At 39.9% G+C, this 24384-nt stretch overlaps 1 protein-coding gene across 32 annotated transcripts in view; it reads right to left on the bottom strand.

Annotated features, from left to right (window-relative positions):
- Positions 1 to 24384, bottom strand: part of LRCH3 (leucine rich repeats and calponin homology domain containing 3) — a 105716-nt gene that overhangs the window by 36424 nt on the left and 44908 nt on the right. For all 32 annotated transcript variants that reach the window (XR_007723258.1, XR_007723257.1, XM_050779035.1 and 29 more), the window contains 8 exons: positions 23483 to 23592; positions 21739 to 21832; positions 20299 to 20419; positions 16498 to 16646; positions 12918 to 12994; positions 4808 to 4859; positions 4188 to 4337; positions 270 to 320 (listed from right to left, as the gene is read on the bottom strand). Coding sequence is in view for 30 of the 32 variants with exons in the window: in XM_050779035.1 (XP_050634992.1) it covers positions 270 to 320; positions 4188 to 4337; positions 4808 to 4859; positions 12918 to 12994; positions 16498 to 16646; positions 20299 to 20419; positions 21739 to 21832; positions 23483 to 23592 (804 nt within the window). In the remaining 2 variants the exon portion in view is untranslated. The remainder of the gene's footprint in view (positions 1 to 269; positions 321 to 4187; positions 4338 to 4807; positions 4860 to 12917; positions 12995 to 16497; positions 16647 to 20298; positions 20420 to 21738; positions 21833 to 23482; positions 23593 to 24384) is intronic.

Below are 24384 nucleotides of genomic sequence, written 5' to 3' on the forward strand. Positions count from 1 at the left end.
AAAAATGGAGGGGGATGGTGCCTCTGGTGGGGGTCAGGGAGGGAAATATAATCTCTAGTGGATGTGTATAGCTGAAAAAAGCCTTGATCCATAGATTCTAATAAACTCCTTGGCTTGTATCATCTCCCTCATAAGCAGAATTTTGTGAGGGGGAAAAAGAAAAGTGGCAATATTCAAAAAGCACTGAAAAGATGATAATTACATGTAAACATTTCATTTGCATTGCAAAAATAATCAATTTCAAAGAAAAGGTGATTACTTCAACTTACCTCACCATCTAGGAGGGGCTGCTGTTTTTGTGGACTTTGTGATGCTTTTTGCTATATAACCCCAAAACCCCCCAAAAAAGGAAGCTGGTTAGAGTCTGGAACACGGAAAATAAAAAATTACATTTACTAAAATAATCACTCACATTAATTTTTCTACCTCTTGTATATAGCATTTTTCTAGATTTACTAGTTAGAACATGTTTAGTTAGAAATTTTAAAAACTATACATATACCTACAGAAACACGTTTACAATCAGAATACTGACCTTCCCTCAGTGAACTTATTCTCTCCCTCTAATGGCTTCAGTATCACTCGAATGGTAATAACTTTAGCTAGAAGCAAATCTCAGGTTTGTGTTTTCAACTGCCTGTGGAAACTCTCTACTTGGAAACCCCACTCCACCTCATATCTGACATATTCAAAAACAAACTCACAATGTCCCATACTAACTGGCTATTTTCTCCAATGTGTGATATCTAATCATCTAATAATAACATGATAGCATTGCTGTGGTCCCTGCTTTACAATGTACTCTACCACGTCACTGTGTACACAGTATTTCAGTGATTCTTCTACTGTGTGAGATAAAATATCATCATCATATTCAGTTAGAGATGAGAAAATCGAGGAGAGGCTATGCGGCACGTGCAAGGTCTCCAAGTTCATAAGTAGCACAACTGAGGTTTGCGCCTGTCTTCCAACGGCAGAGCCTGCGCTCTTTCCACAATGCGAGCCCCTCATTTGAAACCATTCTTTTAGCCTCCAAACCTTGCCTTGGGAGCTTCTTTTCTTTCACCCTCTTCAGCGATTTATTCATCATCTCTCTTACAGGGAATTCAGCAAATCCACTTTATGATAGTAATAGGGGATATAGCATCTACCATACTAGTATTAAGCATTAAGTATATCCATAATAATTCTGAAATAGTTAATATTTCAGAGTTAAATATCACACACAGGAGGAAGCTAAAGGCATAAAATGGCTCAGCAACTTTCTAAAAGTCAAGCACACAGCAAGTGGCAAAGCTGGACTCAAATTCAGAAATTTCTGAACTTAGGCTCTTGTCTCTGTGCAATACTGCCGACCCTTAGTACCCTCAGAAGCCATCTGGTTTTTATGCCTTATTTCACACCCTAGTCTAACTATTGCAGTTTCTCTCTTCTTTAGTTTCCTCTTTCTAGTCTCTTTCTTCCTAACCGATTCTAACACGAGTACATGCGTTTTTCAGAAGTCTCTCTCGTCTTTTTCCTGCTTTGAAACTCAGCATTCTCTTTTACTTAACAGATCAAGATCCAACACTAATCTGACATTTAATCAAGACTCTCTACAAGTTGACTATCTCTTACTAGCTGTGTGACTTCTGTAGAAGGCAAACTGAATGAGTTAATTTATGCAAAGCACATAGAACAGCATTTAGGATTCAGTGTTAACCATTATTACTGAGAGGCGGCAAGGACTGTGCTCACAAAACAGGCTTTGGAGCCAACCTGCCTTGTTCTAATAATAGGATTTTAATCCTGCCACTTACTGAGTATTTAATCTTAGTAAACTGCTATTCTCTCTGAGCTTGTTCATAAAAAGAAAAAAAATGGTACCTAAAGAGATTGCTGGAGAATTAAATGAGTAAATATATATAATGTACTTAAAATAGTGCCTGGTACATAATAAGCACTCAATAAGTTTTAAGTATTATCATCATCTCAATAATTCGTTTTTCCCGTAAGTCTTCAATACCAACTCTCTAGGCCAGCTGGTATTTCCTGCAAGTACCATTATTTTAAACCTACAAATCATACAAGGTCATTCCTAGTTCCCATCCTGTTTAGATTTCCTCAGCCTAGATCGAACCCCCCTTTACACCATCATCCAGTCTATTCTTCCTGGCTATATCCTACATACTCATTCTTCAGGGTCCCGTATCATTTCTTTTTGAGGTCAATTCTGATGATACTTGTTCTCTAAGTCTTCTATTGTCTTGAATATAAAACAAGCACTTTTATTACAAGCTGTCTTATTTTCTGTTTTTTTCTGTGATAAGGTCTAAGCTGTGCCTGGTGGGCAGGGCTTGTATTTTATGCATCTTTATATTCCTTGTACAACCAGCATTCCATAAAGGTCTTTCAAGTCGAATGGACGAACAAAGTTAGGCTTTCAGAAGTCTAGGTTTGCCTCCTGATTATGAAAAGGAATTTACTATAAATGACTACATTGCTTAATTTTCCTACACCTGCAGCTTCCTCATCTATGAAACCTGAACACCTCCAAATGACCTAAGAAGAATAAACCAATGAAGTATTTTCATTAGTTTCAAAAGAACTATATAAAAAATTTTTATGTAGTAACAAATCAGGCAGGGATTTAAGGGAAAGAGAAATGGTTGGACAAATTAGGAGAAACAGTATGTGGGTATTAGATGACTTGCACAAAAAGACAATGACAGAGATAAAGGAGGCCAGGAGAACATGGCCATCAGCACATTAATGTTCTTACGAGGGGTGAAAAGGCACGAAAAGAAACATCTCAGGGCAGACGGAAGGTTCTGAGGGAGGGATTAAGAGAGGTACCTTTGTGAACTTCTGGTTGTAGGAATATTAATTTTAGTATTTTTGCTATTGGTCAAAAGATTTACCTACATTTTTTTTTTTTTTTTTTTTGAGATGGAGTCTCACTCTGCCGACCAGGCTGGATAGAGTGCAGTGGTGGTGATCTCAGCTCAGCTCACTGCAACCTCCACCTCCTGGGCTCAGACAATTCTCCCACTTCAGCCTCCTGGTTAGCTGGGATTACAGGCATGCACCACCACGCCCAGCTAAATTTTTTTATTTCACTTGAGACAGGACTTTGCCATGTTGGCCAGGCTGGTCTCAAACTCCTGACCTCAGGTGATCCGCCCACTTTGGTCTCCCAAGTGCTGGGACTACAGGCGTGAGCCACCATACCCCGCCAGATTTGCCTACATCTTGATAGAAAATAATAGACAAGGGAACTTGTTGGATGAAGAGGAATCAGGTAAGAAAGAGTTAAACATCATCACCAAGGGTCTGATACATTCAGAAAAAAATAATTTATCAGGTAAAACAGACATATGCATGGTACTTAAAGAAGATGGTCTCTAAAGTATGAAATACAGGAAAGTCTTTAGAGGACAAGAATAATTCATTTAATCATTCAACAAATATTTATTGACGATTACTATGAGCTAAAACCTGCTAAGGTCTAGGGATACAGTAGTAAGTAAAACAGACATGGTTCTTATCTTCATGGAGTTTACAGATAAATGATAGACAGATATTAAGTAAACAAAATTACAAACAATTATTTAATTATGAAGAAAAAAATGATTTCAGAACAAAAAGGTAAGTAATACAGGTAAAATAAAATGTCATTGTTTCAGGCGCTACTATAGAGGCTGCAAAATATTAAGAAATATTAACAGGGTTGTTAACTGAATGTGTGTGGAGAACAGAAAGGAACAAATCAAAGTTCCTGCAAAGGATAAAGCCTGTGAGGCTAGCAAACTTTTGTTATTTACTAAAGCAAGGAAGCTGGAGAGAGGTCTGAGTAACAGTTCACATTTGGAGGGCCTTAACTCATTATTTACTAAAGCACTATCAGTTTCATGTGACTGATCTTTACTATGACACCAGAAATTGAGGAAATGGCTGCTGGATAGTAAAGTGACATGTCCAGTGATGGACTGCTAAATAAGAGGAAGAGATTACTGTTAATAAGATAATCACTTCCATCATCCTTATGCAGATAGACACAAGTAAAAGAGACACTCTATTTAGTCAAGATTCCTTATAGAGAGAAAAATGGTTGACATTTTAATTGACAATAAAAACCAACAGGCTTGGCCAAACAAATAAGCACTTCACCTCTCAGCAGCTTGAACAGTGTCATTCAAAGGACTCACTTTGACAAAGTCCAGAACAGCATCTCTCTGGATCTGCTTGGTCCTTATTTTCTCCTCTTCATACTGCAGGGCAGCGAGCTGAGCCTCTCTCCGAGTGCGCTCTACTAACTGCTCCCTTCTCCGATGAAGTTCCAGGTCTGTATGTGACAGCTGGACCCAAAGCGTTATTGTGCATATCAAAGTAAAAACAAGGATCACTTTACCAATATTCCCTATCAATTCAGGGAACTACTGTTGACCCATGCAACTTTTGCTTTGAATTCACCTAGCATTTCTTTACATGTGTTTATTGCCAGTCTTTTCCCATCTTTGCATCGTTCTTATATACATTAGGTTGGTACAAAAGTAATTGTGGTTTCTGCCATTGAAAGTGATGGGAGAAACTGCAATTACTTTTGTACCAACCTAATACTATAAAGCTATCACGAAGGTAAAGATTTTCTATCTAGTGTCCAAAAACACTGTTAGCAAGTATCACGTACATATGTTATATTAACTGAGACAGCTGGTAATGCTTAAATATATCTGGCAATTAATGGCAATTTAAGTATTATAAAAGAAAAAAATAATCATCTTAGTTTAAAAAGCAAAACTAAATAAACATAACTACTAAAAATTACCTGATTGTGACTTGCTGATAGTGACAAGAGAGAAGATGGCTCAACTGGAACCCTGATCCAAAAAAGAAAACAGAAAAAAACTCTTCAATAAAAAGACAAACAGATGTATAAAAAACAAATGAAATTTTTATTGTAAATGTAGCTTTCTATTAATCAGCAGCAAACTGCCTAGTCAGCATTGAAGGAGTGGCTGCATTTTGTAAACCTACGCCCAAGTCATTAAGTGAAACCAGAGGAAAATCTGCCACCTCCAACTCACGTTTCATGTGGTATCACTATGTCAGCCAATAACAATAGTTAACTGAGATCACTTTTCAAACAGTATCATTTCTTTATAACATGAATAACTATTATCTTCGTTACCACCGTGATTAAAACAAGATACATGTAAACTGAGATCCTTCCACACACACAGCCATTTTATCAACAGAAATCTAGAATACTACAGAACCTGGTAACTGTATTTATAAAGCACACCTGCTCTTATTTTCAATCGATGAAGTAATTTTAACACAAAAATAAAAATTGTTTTATTTTTAAGAAAAATACGAAACCCTTTTTTAATGCTTAAAAAAACAACAAAAAAGTACGACTTCCTCACTGTTATCAGTGTTAATTCTTGTTGTTTACTATTTATCCTTTTCCTGAACCAGATTTCATTGTTCAAGTCTCTGTAACTCATCTTTGTGTCTGAAACTAAAACTGGCAAAAGTAGTGACTGTCTGACATTTAGGACCCGGCCTCTGAAACTATGATGACGATGAGCCTATCAGGCTGATCTAAAGGCACTGAAATCAGTGTGCCATTAGGGGAACAAAAACAAAATCCTGCCATCATTGCTCACTGCAGTCTTGACCTCCTGGGCTCAAGCCATCACGCCCAGCTATTTTTTAAAAATTTTTTTTGTAGCAATGCCGGTCTTAGTATGTTGCCCAGACTGGTCTCAAACTCCTGCCCCTCAAGCCATCCTCCCATCTCAGCCTCCTAAAGTACTTGGATTACAGGTGTGTGAGCCACTGCGGCCAGCCTTTTTTTTTTTTTCTTTTTTTGAGACAGGGTCTCTGTTGCCCAAGCTGGAGTGCAATGGCATGATCATGGCTCACTGCAGATTCGACCTCCTGGCCTCAAGTGATAATCTCGCCTCAGCCTTTCCAGTAGCTGGCCTACAGGTGTGTGTCAACCAACCCAGGCTTATTTCTGTAGTTTCTGTAGAGACGGGGCTTTGCTATGTTGCCCTCAAATTCCTGAGTTTTCAAGTGATCCACCCACTTGGGCCTCCCAGAGTGCTGGGATTACAGGTGTGGGCCACCGCAGCCCGCCCTGATTACACATTTAGAGTAACAGGAATTAACTGCAACTTTCTCCCTGGATTGCTAATTTCACTGTTAAAATTTCCCATAGCTTTTACTGGCCATCTGTAGATGAACTGAACCAAAACACAGAAAGGACCAAATAAACCGTCTCAAGTCTGTTTATGTGCCCTAACCTGAACACCATATCAATCTTTGTTTTGTTTTGTTTTGAGACAGAGTCTTGTCCTGTCGCCCAAGCTGGAGTGCAGTGGCCCGATCTCAGCTTACCACAACCTCCGCCTCCCAGGTTCAAGCGATTCTTCCGCCTCAGCCTCCTGAGTAGCTAGGATTACAAACATGTGCCAGCACACCCGGCTAATTTTTGTATTTTTAGTAGAGACGGGGTTTCACCATGTTGGCGAGGCCGAATTTAATGAAATGCCGTCATTGAACGCCTGACCTCAGGTGATCCGCTCGCCTCAGCCTCCCAAAGTGCTGGGACTCCAGGCGTGAGCCACCGTGCCCAGCTGCTTTTCAATCTTTTAATACATATCCTCTTTTTACATATGTTTCTTTTTTTCTTTTCTTTTCTTTTTTTTTTTTGAGACAGGGTCTCATCTCACTCTGTTGTCCAGGCTGGAATGCAGTGCTGCGATCTCGGCTCGCTGAGGCCTCCACCTCCCAGAGTTAAGCTTCCTGAGAAGCTGGAGCTACAGGTGTGCACCACCAGGCCCAGCTAACTTTTGTATATTTTTGGTAGAGATGGGGTTTCGTCATGTTGCCCAGGCTGGTCTCGAACTCCTGGGCTCAAGCAGACCACCCACCTCGGCCTCCCAAAGTGCTGGGATTACAGGTACATATATTCATTTACCCTCTTTTTACAATGCTTCTTTAAAAATCCAGTCAAACCCACTGTTTCCACTTTATCTCATTATTGTATTTTGTACCCAATCCAATCCGCATCCTGTCCTTACAATTTCACTAAAACTGTTCTTTCTTTCCCCTCACAGGTTTGTCAGTGATCTTGACAACCCCAAATCTAATAGTTGTTTCTTAGTCCTCCTCTTATTAAACCTATCAGCAGGGCGGGGTGCAGCGGCTCACACCTGTAATCCCAGCACTTTGGGAGGCTGAGACGCGTGGATCATGAGGTCAGGAGATCGAGACCATCCTGGCTAACATGGTGAAACCCCAACTCTACTAAAAAAAATACAAAAAATTGGCCAGGTGTGGTGGCGTGCACCTGTAGTCCCAGCTACTCAGAAGGCTGATGCAGGGGAATGGCTTGAACCCGGGAGGCGGAGGTTGCAGTGAGTCAAGATTGCGCCATTGCACTCCAGCCTGGCGACAGAGCAAGTCTCCGCCTGGAAAAAAAACCTATCAGCAGTAAGTGATGTTGTTCATTCCTCCCTATACTTCTTCAAACACTGTTTTCAAGGCCAGGCACAGTGGCTCATGCTTTTAATCCCAGCATTTTGGGAGGCCAAGGCGGGAGGATCTCTTGAGTCCAGGAGGTCAAGGCTGCTTGAGCTATGATGACACCACCGCACTCCAGCCTGGGTGACACAGACCGTGTCTTGAAAAAGCAAAAACAGCAGCACTGGTTTCATTTAGCCTCTGGGACACCACCCTCTTTCTCCTATCCCCATGACCACCCCTGCTCAGTTTGTTTTTCTGGTTGTTCAAGCCCTAATTCTTGCCACCTTACTCCAAACTCATAAATCTAACTGCTTACTTGATAATTCCACTCGGATGTCTTGCATGTACCTGAAATAGAACTTAACCACAGCGGAACTCTCACCTCACACTCCAGATGTGTCCTGCTTTACTCAGGCTCCTGGGTGTTTCTTGAATACACCAAAAGCATGTTCCTACCTCAGAACCTCTACCTAGAATGTTTCACCCCTAGACCGCCATAACATTTGCTCTTTTTCAGGTTTCTACTGAAATATTATCACTGCATCTAACATTACTTTCACTCTTCCCTCACCCTACCATCTCTTTCATCCTGCTTTGTTTTTCTTCATAGCACCTAGCAGTACCTGAAATATACTTGTTACACATATTTGTCTACATCCACTAAAAAGTAACTCTAAAATATCAGGGATTTGGAACAGAGGCAAAACCATTATAGTGCTGAAGAAATATTGCTTGAATGAATGACAGTAGCACCCTCCCCCAAAAAAGCGTGGAATATTGAGACATAAAAAACAAAATGCAGATAACACACATGTATCTCCTCTAAATCTTGAACTTACTTGAGCTAAGTAAACCAGACTTTTCTCTGTTCAGGCAGACTTTTTTTTTTTCTTCTTTTGAGATGGAGTCTCGCTCTGTTTTCCAGGCTGGAGTGCAGGGGCACAATCTGGGCTCACTGCAACCTCCACCTCCCGGGTTCAAGCAATTCTCCTGCCTCAGCCTCCCAAGTAGCTGGGACTACAGGCACCTGCCACCACACCGGCCAATTTTTTGTATTTTTAGTAGAGACGGGGTTTCACCATGTTGGCCAGGCTGGTCTGGAACTCCTGACCTCAGGTGATCCACCTGCCTTGGTCTCCCAAAGTGCTGGGATTACAGGCGTGAGCCACCGCGCCCAGCCAGTATAAGGCAGACTCTAAACTGCCTTCTCTGTTTTTCTTTATTTACAAAATCACATAATTAATGTGAGTAGCTTTTCTGGCTTTGTCTATATAACATGAAACAAAAAAACTTTCAGGTTTTATCTAAATGTTAATTCTATATTGCTTCTTATAGAAGTTATAACACACTTTACAGAACCTAGTCTGATATGATCATGTCTCCTGAAATAAAATGCTATTCAAATTATAAGTAGGACTCGTATTTTTTTTTTTTTTAAGACAGAGTCTTGCTGTCACCCAAGCTGGAGTGCAGTGGTACAATCTTGGCTCACTGCAACCTCCACCTCCAGGGTTCAAGCAATTCTCCTGCCTCAGCCTCCCGAGTAGCTAGGACTACAGGTGCAAGCTACCACACCCGGCTAATTTTTGTATTTTTAGTAGAGATGGGGTTTCACCGTGTTGGCCAGGCTGGTCTGGAACTCCTGACCTCAGGTGATCTGCTGGCCTTGGACTCCCAAAGTGCTGGGATGACAGACGTGAGCCACTGAACCCAGCCCATAAAAAATTATTTTAACAATTTTTTTAAAACGTAATTTTTGCTAGTTTCAATTTCAAATTTACATAATCCATCTTGGCAAATACTATAAAACATTCACACTTTTTATGTATTACATCTCCATATGTTTATTATCTCCCAGTAGGGTAGACTCTATGTGGGTAGGGGATAGGGGAGTGGTAGGTGGGAAGAAATGTGTGTGGTGGATGAGGGTAGGGGAAGAGAATGGGAGGAAAAAGGGGCAAGCAAGCTTTCCTTTTCGGCTCACTAGCAGAGGATTCCTCATGCTCACTCAGTGTTTTTGAGCTGCTGTAACTGACAGACCACTGAGGCAGATTCTTTTTGATAACATGTTATTCAGATTAAAGACAAGCCTTGCTCGCCTGAGAGCTATCAGTCACGGAGAGGTGATTTTGTCTTTTTAGGTTCTGATTCAACATTCCACTTGAATGGTAGCTCCAAGACGGCAGGAATTTTGACTAAGTTCACAGCTACATCTGGAAAAGAACTTGGCACATAGTAGATATTTCACAAATACCTGCTAATTAAAAACATGAAGTATATATTGATCTTAGAGCCTAACTGGTTACTAGGATCAAGTATGGAGTTCTTATCCAAGGACTGTGCTAAGGTCTAGTATTCTGGAACCCCCAGTTAAACAGTAACCATGGCTGGGCGCAGTGGCTCACACCTGTAATCCCAGCATTTTGGGAGGCCAAAGCAGGAGAGTTAGTACTTCAGTCCGGGAGTCTGAGACCAGCCTGGGCAACTTAGTGAGATTTCTGTCTCTACTAAAAATAACAAACAATTTGCTGAGTATATAGCACACGCCTGAAGTTGCAGCTACTCCAGAGGCTGAGGTGGGAGGATTGCTTGAGCCTGGGAGGTAGAGGCCGCAGTGACCACGATCACAACATCGCACTCCAGCCTGGGCAACAGAGAGAGACCCTGCCACGAAACAAAACAAAACAAAAAATGTAATCCCAGCTTTAGTTTCCAGCACTGTGTGCGGCAGACTAAACGTCCTGAATGACTCTTCCAATGGAAATAACCAAAATGCTGAATAAAATAAAACAAGCTTTTAAAATGTATTGCTAAGGTGCCATGAAAATAAAGAATCCACAGACTTTCAAAAAGAAGTAAAAACAGGAACTCTGGACTAAGATGTGGTAGGCAGACTTTCGTCTTCCATGATCTCCGTCCCTGGCCTTACTCTAGTGAATATTGTTGTATTACATTTTTAAAAGGCTTTGCAGATGAAATTAAGGTTACTAATCAGGTGGCCTTAAAACGGGGAGATTATCCAGGTTGACCTAATATAACCACGAGCCCTTAAAAGCAAAAGACTTTGGGAGATGTGGCAGAAAGGGAAGTGAGAAAGATGCCAAATATAAGGAGGATTTGACCCATCATTCCTGGTTTAAAGACAGAGGGGGCCATGAAGAAGGAATGTGGGTGGACTCTAAACACCACCCACTGGCAACCAGGAAAATAATGGGGACCTCAGTCACGGGGACCGGTAACTGCATCAAACTGAACTCTGCCAACATGTAGGAGTGTGAAAATGAACTGTCTTCCACAGTCTCCACATGAGAATCCAGGTCAGCTAATACCCTGACTTTGGCTTCTAAGTAGAGAACCAGGGGGGCCTGCCCAGGCTCTATCCTCCAGAAGGGTATTAATATAATAAAGGGGTGTTGTTCTAAACCGCTAGAACTTTATAACACAAGCAACAGAAAACTAACACATAAGGTAACTGAGTGAAAAAGCTAGCTTTTACTGTGAGGGTTTCTACTAAATCCTGGAGCTCTCGAGCTATGATGGATGCAGGACGTGAGACACACGAGATAAAAAACGCAGGCCCACTCAGGGCAGGGAATGTAACTGGAAACTCCTGCATAAAACTGGAATCTCAAGACTATACTTTCAATAAAAGGGCACATGGCAACTGAAAAGACATTCTGAAATACATTTCGAAGCATATAAAATTTAATTAAATCTCCATTAGTTAAGTGGTAAGAGTATAAATGGCAAAGTTATGTCTTTTTTCTCCCTACATATTTATTCCATCTATATCTCAGTCCCCCAAGTTAACTTTAATACCCTGTCAAGTATAAGAACTACGTAAATTTACTATCACTTAAGAATAGGCATATCAAGACTTCATAAAACCAGAAGGCAAAGAACTAAAGGATGAAATTTCCAACTACTGTGAAATACTTCATGGCAAGAAACATTCTGGAATTCAAGAATGAGAAGCAGTGCTCTAAATGATCAAGCTAATTTTCAAAATATTCTTTGTTTTTTTTGTTTTTTCTGAGATGGAGTCTCACTCTGTCACCCACGCTGGAGTGCAGTGGCGCCATCTCAGCTCACTACAACCTCCGCCTCCTGGGTTCAAGTGATTTTCCTGCCTCACCCTCCCAAGTAGCTGGAATTACAGGTGTGTCCCACCACACTCAGCTAATTTTTGTATTTTTAGTAGAGACGGGGTTTCACCATGTTGGCCAGGCTGGTCTCGATCTCCTAACCTCAAGTGATCCGCCCGCCTTGGCCTCCCAAAGTGCTGGCAGTACAGGTATGAGCCACCGTGCCAGGCCTAATTTTCAAAATATTCTGAGAGGCACCAAGTACAGTGGAAAGATCGCATGGAGACAGGACTGGCGATACATATCACTGTCTCTGCCTATCTCTCTGTTATCCAGTCAAAAATGTAAGTTAAAAAAAATTAGGGCTCGCCGGGCGCGGTGGCTCAAGCCTGTAATCCCAGCACTTTGGGAGGCCGAGAGGGGCGGATCACGAGGTCAGGAGATCGAGACCATCCTGGCTAACACGGTGAAACCCCGTCTCTACTAAAAAATACAAAAAACTAGCCGGGCGAGGTGGCGGGTGCCTGTAGTCCCAGCTACTCGGGAGGCTGAGGCAGGAGAATGGCGTAAAGCCGGGAGGCGGAGCTTGCAGTGAGCTGAGATCCAGCCACTGCACTCCAGCCTGGGCTGGACAGAGTGAGGCTCCGTCTCAAAAAAAAAAAAAAAAAAAAAAAAATTAGGACTCTCGAAACTCGTTTTTTGTTTTTGTTTTTTGTATTTTTGTGTGTGTGTGTGTTTTTAAGACAGGGTCTCACTCTGTTGCCCAGGTGGGAGTGCAATGACACAAACTGGGTTCACTGCAGCCTCAACCTCCCAGTTCAAGTGATCCTCCCACCTCAGCCTCTTGAGTTGCTGGGACCACACGTGTGCCCCACCATGCCAGGCTGTTTTTTACTTTTTGTAGAGGGTAGAATGATGCTCAGACTGGTCTCCAACTCCTGGGCTCAAGCAAGCCTCCCGCCCTGGCCTCCCAAAAGTGCTGGGATTACAAGTGTTAGCCACCATGCCCAGTCCTGAAGTTCTTTTAGCCCTTTTTATGCATGAATCCACATAGCATCACCACAAAGTCTCATTGCTATCAAGTATCTTCAGATGAATTAACTGTGTAGGTGATTTAGATAGTGTCAATTTAGAATCAAATCAATTTTCACTTTTTCTATGGCATGAGTACAAAAAGCATACTGTCATTCAGTTCTAAATACATGCCATCTAAACATCTTTATTATACACAGATCTGCATAAATCCAAAATTATTTTATGCTCTCATCATTGAGTTAAGACAGAAATAAATTAAGTAGAATTGGTTTTTCAAACCTGTTTTGATGTAAATATCTTCTCATATCTTCTGTTTTTTGAAACTCCCTAATGGCTACTGGCTTTACTGGTGAACCCTAGGCCAAAGGATAGAAATAAATAAATTTAATATATTAATCCATAACACTGTGATTATACAGTTCACATCCAATTTGTCAATTTGTATATTACATTAAAAAATATTTTAATAGACTCTTCAAATGTAAACTTTAAGTGTAAAAGCATCATATGCTATACTGCTGCTTTAATAAACAAAAATGTTCACAATTCACATTTATTTTATAAGAAAGTAGATTTCCTTCTCACTGTATTATATACATTACAGTGACCGAGCACAGTAATATTTACTGAATAATAAGATGTGAGAATTGGAAAGGAACTGAAGAGGCCACTAGTACAGACTTCCATTGAGGACAGAAATTCCCACCTACCCTACCCTGACATTTGCTCAGTTTCTCTTGAATATTTCTGGAAATAGTGAGTTCACTGGGCAGATTACATTTCTTTATTGATCCATCACCACAAATTGTCTCTTATCACACTCATACAAATAGTCTTGGGTGTGTTGGTGACTATCAAGATAAAACAAAAAGTAATTTCTATTTATGGTAAAATACTGTATTTAAAAGAAAAATATTACTGGCAATTTTACTTATTTATGAACTAAAGAGTAAAAGGTCATTTTCAAAAAGTATTACTGAGGAAAATTAAACTGGTTTAAAATACAGACCACACACAGAAAAATAAAACTATAAATCAAAGGTAGAGGATTAAAGGTTATCAAAGGAAAATCTACAGAAGCAATACAATCTTGTTTCAACCAAAAATAATCATCAAAATAGTTATTCATCAAGGGAAAAATAAGAAAACAACTTTTCCAAAAAGCATATCTACAAATCAAACATGAAACTACTTATCATCTACCTCCAAGAAATAGGTACATCACATGTCACTAGAAACTTTTGGTGAGTTACTCCAAAGGGCTAACAACTGACTGTCTTAAAGTCTGGACATGAGATCCCAATAATAAACTACAATTCTGCAACTCTGATGCAAAAATAATTTTTCTAATTTTAGTGAATACACCATTTTACAATTTTTGTTTATTTAGTTAGAGACAGAGTCGCTATGTTGCTCAGGCTGGTCTCAAACACCTGGGCTCAAGCAGTCCTCCTACTTCAGCCTCCCGAGTGGCTGAGATTACAGGAATGAGCCACCAGGCCAAGCTATACCCTTTTAACAAAGAAACAAAAATCTCTCCTAGGATGTTGTATCAGTGACTTACCATCCTAGTTTTTTCGTTTGGTTGGTTGTTTTTTGATACGGAATCTTGCTCTGTCACCCAGGCTGGAGTGCAGAGGCACAATCTTGGCTCACTGCAACATCCGCCGCCCAGGTTCAAGCGACTCTCGTGCCTCAGCCTCCAGAGTAGCTGGGATTACAGGCGCCTGGCATGACTCCTAGCTAAGTTTTATTTTACTTTTTATTTTTATTTTTTTAGTAGAGACAGGGTTTCATCACATTGGCCAATCTGGTCTAAAACTCCTGACCTCAAGTGATCCACCCACCTCGGCCTCCCACAGTGCTGGGATTACAGGTGTGAGCCACCATGTCCAGCCCCATCCTAGTTTTATGATACTGCAATTATCTAAAATTATTCTAAGACGTACATGAAATTTTCATGACGAAATGAATGTGTCATTTAAATAAAAAAAAAAATCATACCATGTTCAGATAGGAATGGTCTATGTATGTGACAAGTATTATAATAAAATTAAATAATAGTAGAGTGTTTAAAATCTCACATAGATTAGTTTTTAACAATCCATTTTTAGATAAGTGTTCAGGAAAACAAAAAGATATTTCTTCCCTGGTTGTGAAACCATCTAAAATAATGCTGCCTCATCATATTTTCACAGACGCTAAATTTTACGAAAGCTTTATGACACAGAAGTCGTAAAGACTACCATATGTAATAGGCAGCCAGAATTTAAAAACTATTATTACAAAACAAACAATATAATGAATTAAAGAAATGATGCTATTATTTTTCATAGTAGTATAATAGGCATTTTTACTTTTAGTAAAGATACTCCATTTATACAGCCTAATTAAGCATAACATGATCAAAGAGAAAGACCAGGAGAAAAGGAAATGAATTCCTTTAAGGATTATAATGTGTCATTGTTCATTTTAATTTTATTGCAAAACAGTTAGGTGCCCCTTGCTCTAGCAGCCTGAACAAGTAGTTTCACCAGTCATCTGGTACATTGCTATCTCTGGGCTGTAAGACTTTGACTTACATAATTTTATCCAACTTTAAATACAAGAGTGTCTCTTTACCAACAAAACACACTGTGTTCAAAAGTGTTCAGACAGGAAAAACCAAAGCCCCTTTTTTAAAAAAAAGAATGATAATATTGGCTGGGCACAGTGGCTCACACCTGTAATCCCAGCACTTTGGGAGGCTGAGGCAGGCAGATCACATGAGGTCAAGAGTTTAAGACCAGCTCGGCCAACATGGAGAAACCCCATTTCTACTAAAAATACAAAAATTAGCCGGGCGTGGTGGCGCACGCCTGTAATCCCAGCTATTCAGGAGGCTGGGGCGGGAGAATCACTTGAACCGGGGTGGCAGAGGCTGCAGTGAGCCGAGATCACACCACTGCACACCAGCCTGGGTGACACAGTGAGACTCTGTCTCATTAAATAAAGAATGATAATACCACTCTACAACATGTCCCACTTGAAATGATTATTCTCTATTTCTTTTTTTTTCTTTCCTTTTAGCTGTCTCAGACCAAAGAGATTATTCTCTATTTCTAAAAGGCTAATACATCATTCTCTAGAAAGGACCCAACTGTTTCTCAAATAATCACTGCTCAGAGCCTGAAACCAACTCCAGACATCAACATCGCATCCACTAAAGTGAAGCCATTTTATTATGCTGACAAGACAGACTGAAGAACGCTATTCTATCTGAGACCCTTGGGGAGCTGGTGGAGATTCTGCAGTGGGCTGAATGCACATTTGTTTTCTAAGGCAATTCAATGTTCCACTTAAGAGATACCCAAGAATTTTAATAGCAAACAATTTATGTTCTGTGTGACTTAGCACAAAAGCTCCAATATAATTCAGCATATTATAAAAATGCTATGGTTAAGTCTGCATGTTGCCACAAAAGTCAACTTTTTGGTTTAACTGTTAATTAACTACTGACCAAACTATGATTTATCAGTTAGTAACAATATAAAAGCAATAAAAACAACAATGAAAAGCATCACTGTATTTTTCTTTGTACTTTCTTCGAAGGCCTTAACAGTACCTAGACTTCTCTTTTTCCTTCTGCAACATTCTGAAATCTGTCTTCTTGTTTGAAAAATAAACCTAAAGCCTACTTGAGACTACTGTCTGATGTCTCTGAATAAATCTCAACAATTCGGTACTGAAATTAGAAGTGAACATAATGAAAACAATTAGGCTTAAGTCAACAAATCACTGATACAACAAAACTTTATACTATCATGAATTATTTTCACGAAGGGACAGCAACATACTTAGGCTTCAATCTAGGTACTACCTCATGAGAGATTCGCCGTTGTTCAATATACGCCATAAACTGTGAACTCAGGCTGTCTGAGTCCGGTCCCTTGGGCTGTCTCACCTCGGCCTCTTCTTCCTCTGCGGCACAGCTGTCTATGAAGTCAATCTGATCCAGATCATGTTCCACTGTATACACCACACACACACCCACACATGCACACACACACCAGAAAAAAACATTCGAATTAGACAGCCAATAAAAGACATTTACTTATTTCCTTTTCCCCAAGATTTTCTATTTTGAAAGTGGGAGGGGGCCGGGCGCGGTGGCTCAAGCCTGTAATCCCAGCACTTTGGGAGGCCGAGACGGGCGGATCACGAGGTCAGGAGATCGAGACCATCCTGGCTAACACGGTGAAACCCCGTCTCTACTAAAAAAAAATACAAAAAACTAGCCGGGCGAGGTGGCGAGCGCCTGTAGTCCCAGCTACTCGGGAGGCTGAGGCAGGAGAATGGCGTAAACCCAGGAGGCGGAGCTTGCAGTGAGCAGAGGTCCGGCCACCGCACTCCAGCCTGGGTGACAGAGCGAGACTCCGTCTCAAAAAAAAAAAAAAAAAAAAAAAAAAAAAAAAAAAAAAAAGTGGGAGGGATGATAAAAACTTTAAATGACGTAAATCTTTTTTTTACCCATTTTATGTCCAAGGTTGGTGGCTCACGCCTGTAATCTCAGCACTTTGGGAGGTGGAGGCGGGTGGATCACCTGAGGTCAGGAGTACGAGGCCAGCCTGACCAATATGGTGAAACCCCGTCTCTACTAAAAATACAAAAATTAGCCGAGCTTAGTGGTGCAGGCCTGTAGTCCCAGCTACTCGGGAGGCTGAGACAGGAGAATTGCTTGAACCTGGGAGACGGGGGTTATAGTGAGCCGAGACCATGCCACTGCACTCTAGCTTGGGCAACAGAGCAAGACTCCGTCTCAAAAATAAAAAAAAAGTAAATAAATTTTACTTATATTTTATTTTGTTTTGTTTTTCTTTTTTTTGAGACAGGGTCTCACTCTGCCACCCAGGCTGCAGTGCAGTAGTGCAATCTTGGCTCACTGCAACCTCTGCTTCTCACGTTCAAGCGATTCTCCTGCCTCAGCCTCCCAAGTAGCTGGGATTACAGGTGTGCACCACCACGCCCAGCTACTTTTTCTATTTTTAGTAGAGATGAGGTTTCACCATGTTGGCCACATTGGTCTCAAACTCCTGTGCTCAAGCAATCCGCCCACTCTGGCCTCCCAAAGTGCTGGGATTACAGGCGTCGGCCACCAAGGCTGGCACCTGAGTGTTTATTATTTAGTTCATGGTCACTCACAAAAATAGGCTCCAGAAAACCCTAGTCCTAGTTCACTAAAGAACATAGTAATTGATAATTATTGAAATAGAGACCTTTAACATTTTTCTTTGGACAGCTCCTCACTGTTTTAAACACAGTAGTCTGAGTCTGTGAGACAAAGAGCAAAAAGTTTTTAAAGGCTGAAAGGCACATCCTCGTGTTTTAGGTCCGGGGCTTCTTATCTCTGGAGGAGACAGCAGGTGGAAAACTGAACATAGTCAACTCAAAAGAAAGTAAAAGGCCACACACAAAAAAGGGAAAAGGTAGGAGTAAACTAGACTTGAGAAAGAAAAGAGTTTCTGACTACTATCTCCCTTCCAGTAATTGTTGTCAATTAAACAGAAACAAAAAAGATCAGAACAAAGATTGTCCTATTTGGAAAACTATCTGCTAGAGGTCAGCAATGTAGATATTTTATAATAGTTTTTGGATGGGAAGGGATTCATTTGACAAATTTTTTCCTCTCAAAATGCTTTAGGGTGAGGAGAAGTATATAAATTATTTTTAGCCACATCATTCATCTATTAAGTTTGGGAATCCCCCATTATTTTTAAGTTTAAAAGTAATGAAACAACTACTTAAAATGGCACACTAGAAAAAAAAACTTGCTACTAAGACAGTTTCTCCAGAGACGCATTAAACCACAACCTGTTACTTTATGACGTTCTATAGGCTGCCTAAAAATCGCAGTTGCTGGAGCAGTGAACCTCAAGAAGCCTCTTTCTCAAACTAGTCTTCTGACTCATTTATAAATAATTCTGTGAATGCAATTAATATAAAATGAATTATGAGTTATTAGAGTTTTATTAATAGCTAAAAAAGATGAAAAGGTTACAAGTTTACATCCACATTAGAAACCAAGTAAATAAACGCATTTTTTTTAATGTGCTAACACTTGTCTGACTAAATACATGTTTATATTAAGACCATTTCTGAAGAAAGCAACTTTACTTCTTCATACAATCTAGACAAGTGTGGCCAAAGAGAAAAATAACACAAGCCATAAAGGTGAACCACATACGTCATTTGAAATTTTCTAGTAGTCATATTTTTCAAAGTAAAAGAGGCAGCATTAATTTTAATATATTTTACATTGTCCAATATGTCTAAATATCACTTCAACATATAATCAATGCAAAATATTACTGCTTTATATGCTTTTTTTCAAATGAAGTCTTCAAAATCTGATGTGTGTTTTAAACTTACAATACGTATCAATTTGGAAAAACCACCTTTCTTTTTTATTTCCTTTTATGAGACACAGTCTCATTCTGTTGCCCAGGATGGAGTGCAGTGGCGCGATCTTGGCTCACTACAACGTCTGCCTCCTGAGTTCAACTGATTCTCCTGCCTCAGCCTCCCCAGTTGCTGGGATTACAGGCATGTGCCACTATGCTCTGCTAATTTTTTTTTTTTTTTTGGATTTTTAGTAGAGATGAGGTTTCACCATGTTGGCAAGGCTAGTCTCAAACTCCTGACCTCAAGTGATCCACCTGCCTCAGCCTCCCAAAGTGCTGGGATTACAGGTGTGAGCCAACACGCCCAGCCTTAAAAAACACACTTCAAATACTCAATAATTACCACATGTGGCTAGTGGCTACCATACCGGCACAGATCTCAACATTATTTTAAGTCTTAAATAAACTGATGGAGAAAGATACCTCATACGAGAGAAACACTGAAGACTACTGAAATGTAAATGAAAAATGGTAACGACAGGAGGAAAGAACATAAGATGGTGAGGAAAAAGACAGCAAACCATTTAATTGAAATCATCACACAGAAATGAAAGCTCTTCTCAGATAAGTAATAGGTTTCTGGAAAAATCAAAGTCATTTTCCCTTATAACTGGCCCTCAAAATTTAAATATGAAGTTAAACATTAAACATTAAATTCAAACCAATTCAAGCAATACAGAATGGAATGCGAAAATCAAGAGTCTGCTTCAGAAAGTATAAGCAAGTAGAGTGCTACTTGCTAATGAACTACAAATCTTTTAATGTCAGAATAAGGAAAACTGCGATTCAGACGCCCTTGAAGAGCATCTGACAATTCCAAGTGAAGAAAAGGTAAACGCTAAAAAAAAAAATGCACTAAATTCCTAAAAGAGATCAAATACTGACCACAGCAAGAATCTTAAAAAGGGAGAATGGTACTTCAAAAGGTCATGGTTAAATCCAGATTAATGAAGATCTACTCCAGGTGTACTGTCTCTAATAAAGTTTCCTCCCAAAATAAAAACAAGGGAGAAATACTATATTTTAACTCTGACTGAAACCAGAAATCATAGTTTCATCCCAATGGAAAATAGCATTTTTCAATCATATATGAAAAGAAGTATTTAAAAGAAGAGTGAAGAAGCTATAGGTACACAAACAAAAGCAGTGGGTGTGAAAAAGACAACTTTAAAAAGTTAAATGACTGCAAACACTTTCGATGTCACTGGAATTACGTTTACCTCCACCATTTGTTACCACTAAACTGCCGCGATTCTCTTGGTACTGGCTTTCCCTTCGTAGTCTTTGTTCTTTAGTCATCTCTGCTACTCGAAGAGGCAGATCGGAAAATTCATCTGTAGGCTTAAAAAAGAAGCAGAAACGTGAACAATCATCTTCCAGCCTGGCGGCTCACGCCTGTAATACATGCACTTTGGGAGACCGAACCAGGGGATCACTCGAGGCCAGGAGTAAATCAGCTGGGTGCGCTCACGCATGCCTCTAATCCTAATACTTGGGTGTTGAGACGAGAGCATTGCTTCAGCCCAGGACTTCGAGGCTGCAATGAGATAGGATTCCACCACCGCACTCCAGCCTGTGCGAACAAAGCGAGATCCTATCTCAAAAAGATAAAATCCTGGCCTGGAGTGGTGGCGATGCCTATAATCCCAACACTTTGGGAGACCAAGGTGGGAACGATAAGCCCAGGAGTTTGAGACTAGCCTGGGCAATACAGGGAGACCCCGTCTCTAAATTTAAAAAAAATTAATTAGCCGGGCGTGGTGGCATAAGCCTGTAGTCCCAGCTACTCAGGAGGTTTATGTGGGGGGACTGCTTGAGCCATGGGCGTGCCACTGCACTCCAGCCTGGGTGAAAGAGCGAGACTCCGTCTCAAAAAAAAAAAAAGATTCATGACTCCACAAATCTATACATATAGATTTAAAATATCTACGTATATATCTGTATCGATACAGCCACATTTATGAACCCACCCACCAAGACATACAAACACAATTCCAAATTACAAATGGGATGTGGTCTAAAATTAATTTGCTTTTGATTCACCATAAAACAATGTTATAAATAGGTTATCAATCTTGCTAACAAAAGTTTATTTAATAACTTAATGCATCGCTAAAATATTCACATTAGTAATTTTTATTTTTTTACTTTTTTTCTTCTGTAGACCTTCTCTGTGGACACACTAATTTTTAAGAGCAGAAAACATAATACAAATAATTTAAAAACCAGGAAAACGACAGAATTAGCTAGGAGGTTGTTCCTGAGCACATGAATACTCTTCACTAAGGTCCTCATCTCTACCCATCGGCCTGAAGTCCCACTTGTTCTCTCGCCGTCTCTCGCCTCTGCTCAAGAACACCCCACCCTTCACATTTTAGGCTTCAATTTCCACTGGCTCAGCTCCTGTTTGCCTTTCTATGATATGAAACTACTTCCATGAGGCAATGAGGAAACAGACAGGTGGAAATCCGCGTGATGGAAAGCCGGTAAGGAAGCAGAACACCAGTTCCAACTGTAGAATGTGGGAATCTTACCCCCACCTTGACTTTTCTGTATTTTATGTAGTGAGAAATTGAATCCGGTTAAGGCACTTTTCATTTTCATCATTTTATTTTCTCTTAATCAGGTGTTATAACACACAGATTATAAAAAACACTTACTTCATTCCCTGACCATCTCTTATCACCACTGTCCACGCTATTGAAGCCTGAATCAAGGGCTCCATACGGGCGACTTGAGTACAGTTCTTCATGGCTGCCAAAAAGAGACTTTGTTACTGCAAAGTTTGTTATTTTAACAATTAACATTTGAAATTAAACAGATCAGTTTTCCAAAAAAACAAGCAGTCACTTAACTATTAGAACTAAATGGGCTTTCTTTTAATTTTTTAATATGAAAAATTCCAAATAGAAACAAAGCAAACAGAATAGTATGAGACCTCATGTACTCATTATTATCCAGCTTCAAAACAATCACACCTCTGCAATTCTTGTTCACCCAATGAGGCGAGTTTACTGGGACTGTGCTTTTAAGCAAAATTTGAGAGGTTCCAAGAGAAGGCCTGAGGGGTTCTCTTTGGAGTAAAGTCCATAAACATTATTTCACTTTCACTGAAACATCTATCCTGCTTGTTTAAAGGCCCAAGAATTTAATTCTTGCTACTTAAGACTGCTCTATACTCAGGAGGCCGAGGTGGGAGGAATGCTTGAGCTCAGGAGTTTGAGAGACCAGGCTGGGCAACACAGTAAGACCTTGTTACAAACAGAAGAGATTGTTCCATACGGTTGGGACTGCCAAGCAGATGACCTTATAAGTCATGTTATGTAGCTGAGGGACTCAGACTTATAAGTCATGTTATGTAGCTGAGGGACTCATAGACTTACATGTCATGTAGCTGAAGGACTCAGACTTATAAGTCATATATTATGTAGCTGAGGGACTCATAGACTTATAAGTCATATGTCATGTAGCTGAGGGACTCATAGACTTATAAGTCATGTTATGTAGCTGAGGGACTCAGACTTATAAGTCATGTTATGTAGCTGAGGGACTCATAGACTTATAAGTCATATGTCATGTAGCTGAGGGACTCAAAGACTTATAAGTCACGTTATGTAGCTGAGGGACTCAGACTTATGTCATGTTATGTAGCTGAGGGACTCATAGACTTGTAAGTCATATGTCATGTAGCTGAGGGACTCAAAGACTTATAAGTCACGTTATGTAGCTGAGGGACTCAGACTTATAAGTCATGTTATGTAGCTGAGGGACTCAGACTTATAAGTCATGTTATGTAGCTGAGGGACTCAGACTTGTAAGTCATATGTCATGTAGCTGAGGGACTCAGACTTATAAGTCATATATTATGTAGCTGAGGGACTCATAGACTTAAAAGATACTGAAGTGATGTTAATGGTCAACAAATCCAACTCTTCCCTCCTTGTAGGAAAAATGAAACCCAAAAAGTATGAATGACTTGCCTTCAGCTAGTTATTTCAGCAGCAGAGCTAAAGTTAGTGTTCAAGTCACTCAGACCAGTAGTTTTCAACTGGAAGCCTCAAGGTGACATTTGGAGACATTTTTGTTTGTCACCTTGGGAGGGTACTACTGGCATCTGATGGGTAGATGCCAAGGACACTGCTAAATGTCTTACAATGTACATGACAGCCCATCACAACAAAGAATTATCTGATATAAAATGTCAATAGTCCCAAAGTTGAGAAACCCTTAGAACTAGACTTTGCCAGATGTAAGTAATCAACACTACAATACAAGCATTCTGAGGATAACAGTGTTAAAACAGGTTATTTCCCTTTAGTCAAACATTCAGGCAAATTAAAGTATCCATTTTATTTGATTCCCTGTGCAAAAAATATGATAGGCAAAGGTACAGAATATACTTACCAGGAGCCAAAACCCAATGGTCTCCTATCATAATCTGGCAGATCTGGAGCAATCTTACAAGCTTGTATGTTCAGGTATTTAAATATGTGGACTTTGCCTTTTATACATATCTAAATAAAGTAACATAAATGTAGACAAATTATTACTCATCTGAAGTATGCTCCTTTTTATCATATCAACATTTTATGTAACGTACATTGGGAACAGGAGGCATTTCTATCAAGTACATACAGTAATATTAAAAAACGAATATTCTTATAACAAATTATATTATTTGGTTAAGTGTTATTTTAGGTGTTTAACTGGTAAATATAAGTTTTCATTTTCTAGTCACTAATAAATTTCAGTAATATATAAAATAAATAATTTTTGATTATACTGTTCAAATACCAAGTAAACTTATCACACTGATTAGTTTGCATAGTCAGAGATTTAAAGCATTTCTCCCCACTAGATTACGTGAAGCAACTTTTACTTTTAGGAATCCAACAATCACATACAATTATGTTTTTGATTTTGCTTTGAGAAAGAAGAGCAGGACATCATGAAATATTACAGATATTTCTGTTACATGTTTTTCTGTTGCTACTTGTTCCAGAAGTCAAAACACAAAGTCCTGAGGCTTATAAGACCCTTCTATTGTTAGGAAGTTTACTCATAAAGTTTTATAGTTGCCATAAAGAGTAGCACATGTGGCCAGGTGCAGTGGCTCACGCCTGTAATCCTAGCACTTTGGGAGGCTGAGGCGGGTGGATCACCCGAGGTCAGGAGTTCAAACAAGCCTGATCAACATGGTGAAACCCCGTCTCTACTAAAAATACAAAAAATTAGCTAGGTGTGGTGGCGGGGGACTGTAATCCCAGATACTCGGGAGGCTGAAGCAGGAGAATCATTAGAACCCA

The sequence above is a fragment of the Macaca thibetana genome, chromosome 2 (genome assembly GCF_024542745.1).
Source record: "Macaca thibetana thibetana isolate TM-01 chromosome 2, ASM2454274v1, whole genome shotgun sequence".
NCBI classification, from domain to species: domain Eukaryota; kingdom Metazoa; phylum Chordata; class Mammalia; order Primates; family Cercopithecidae; genus Macaca; species Macaca thibetana.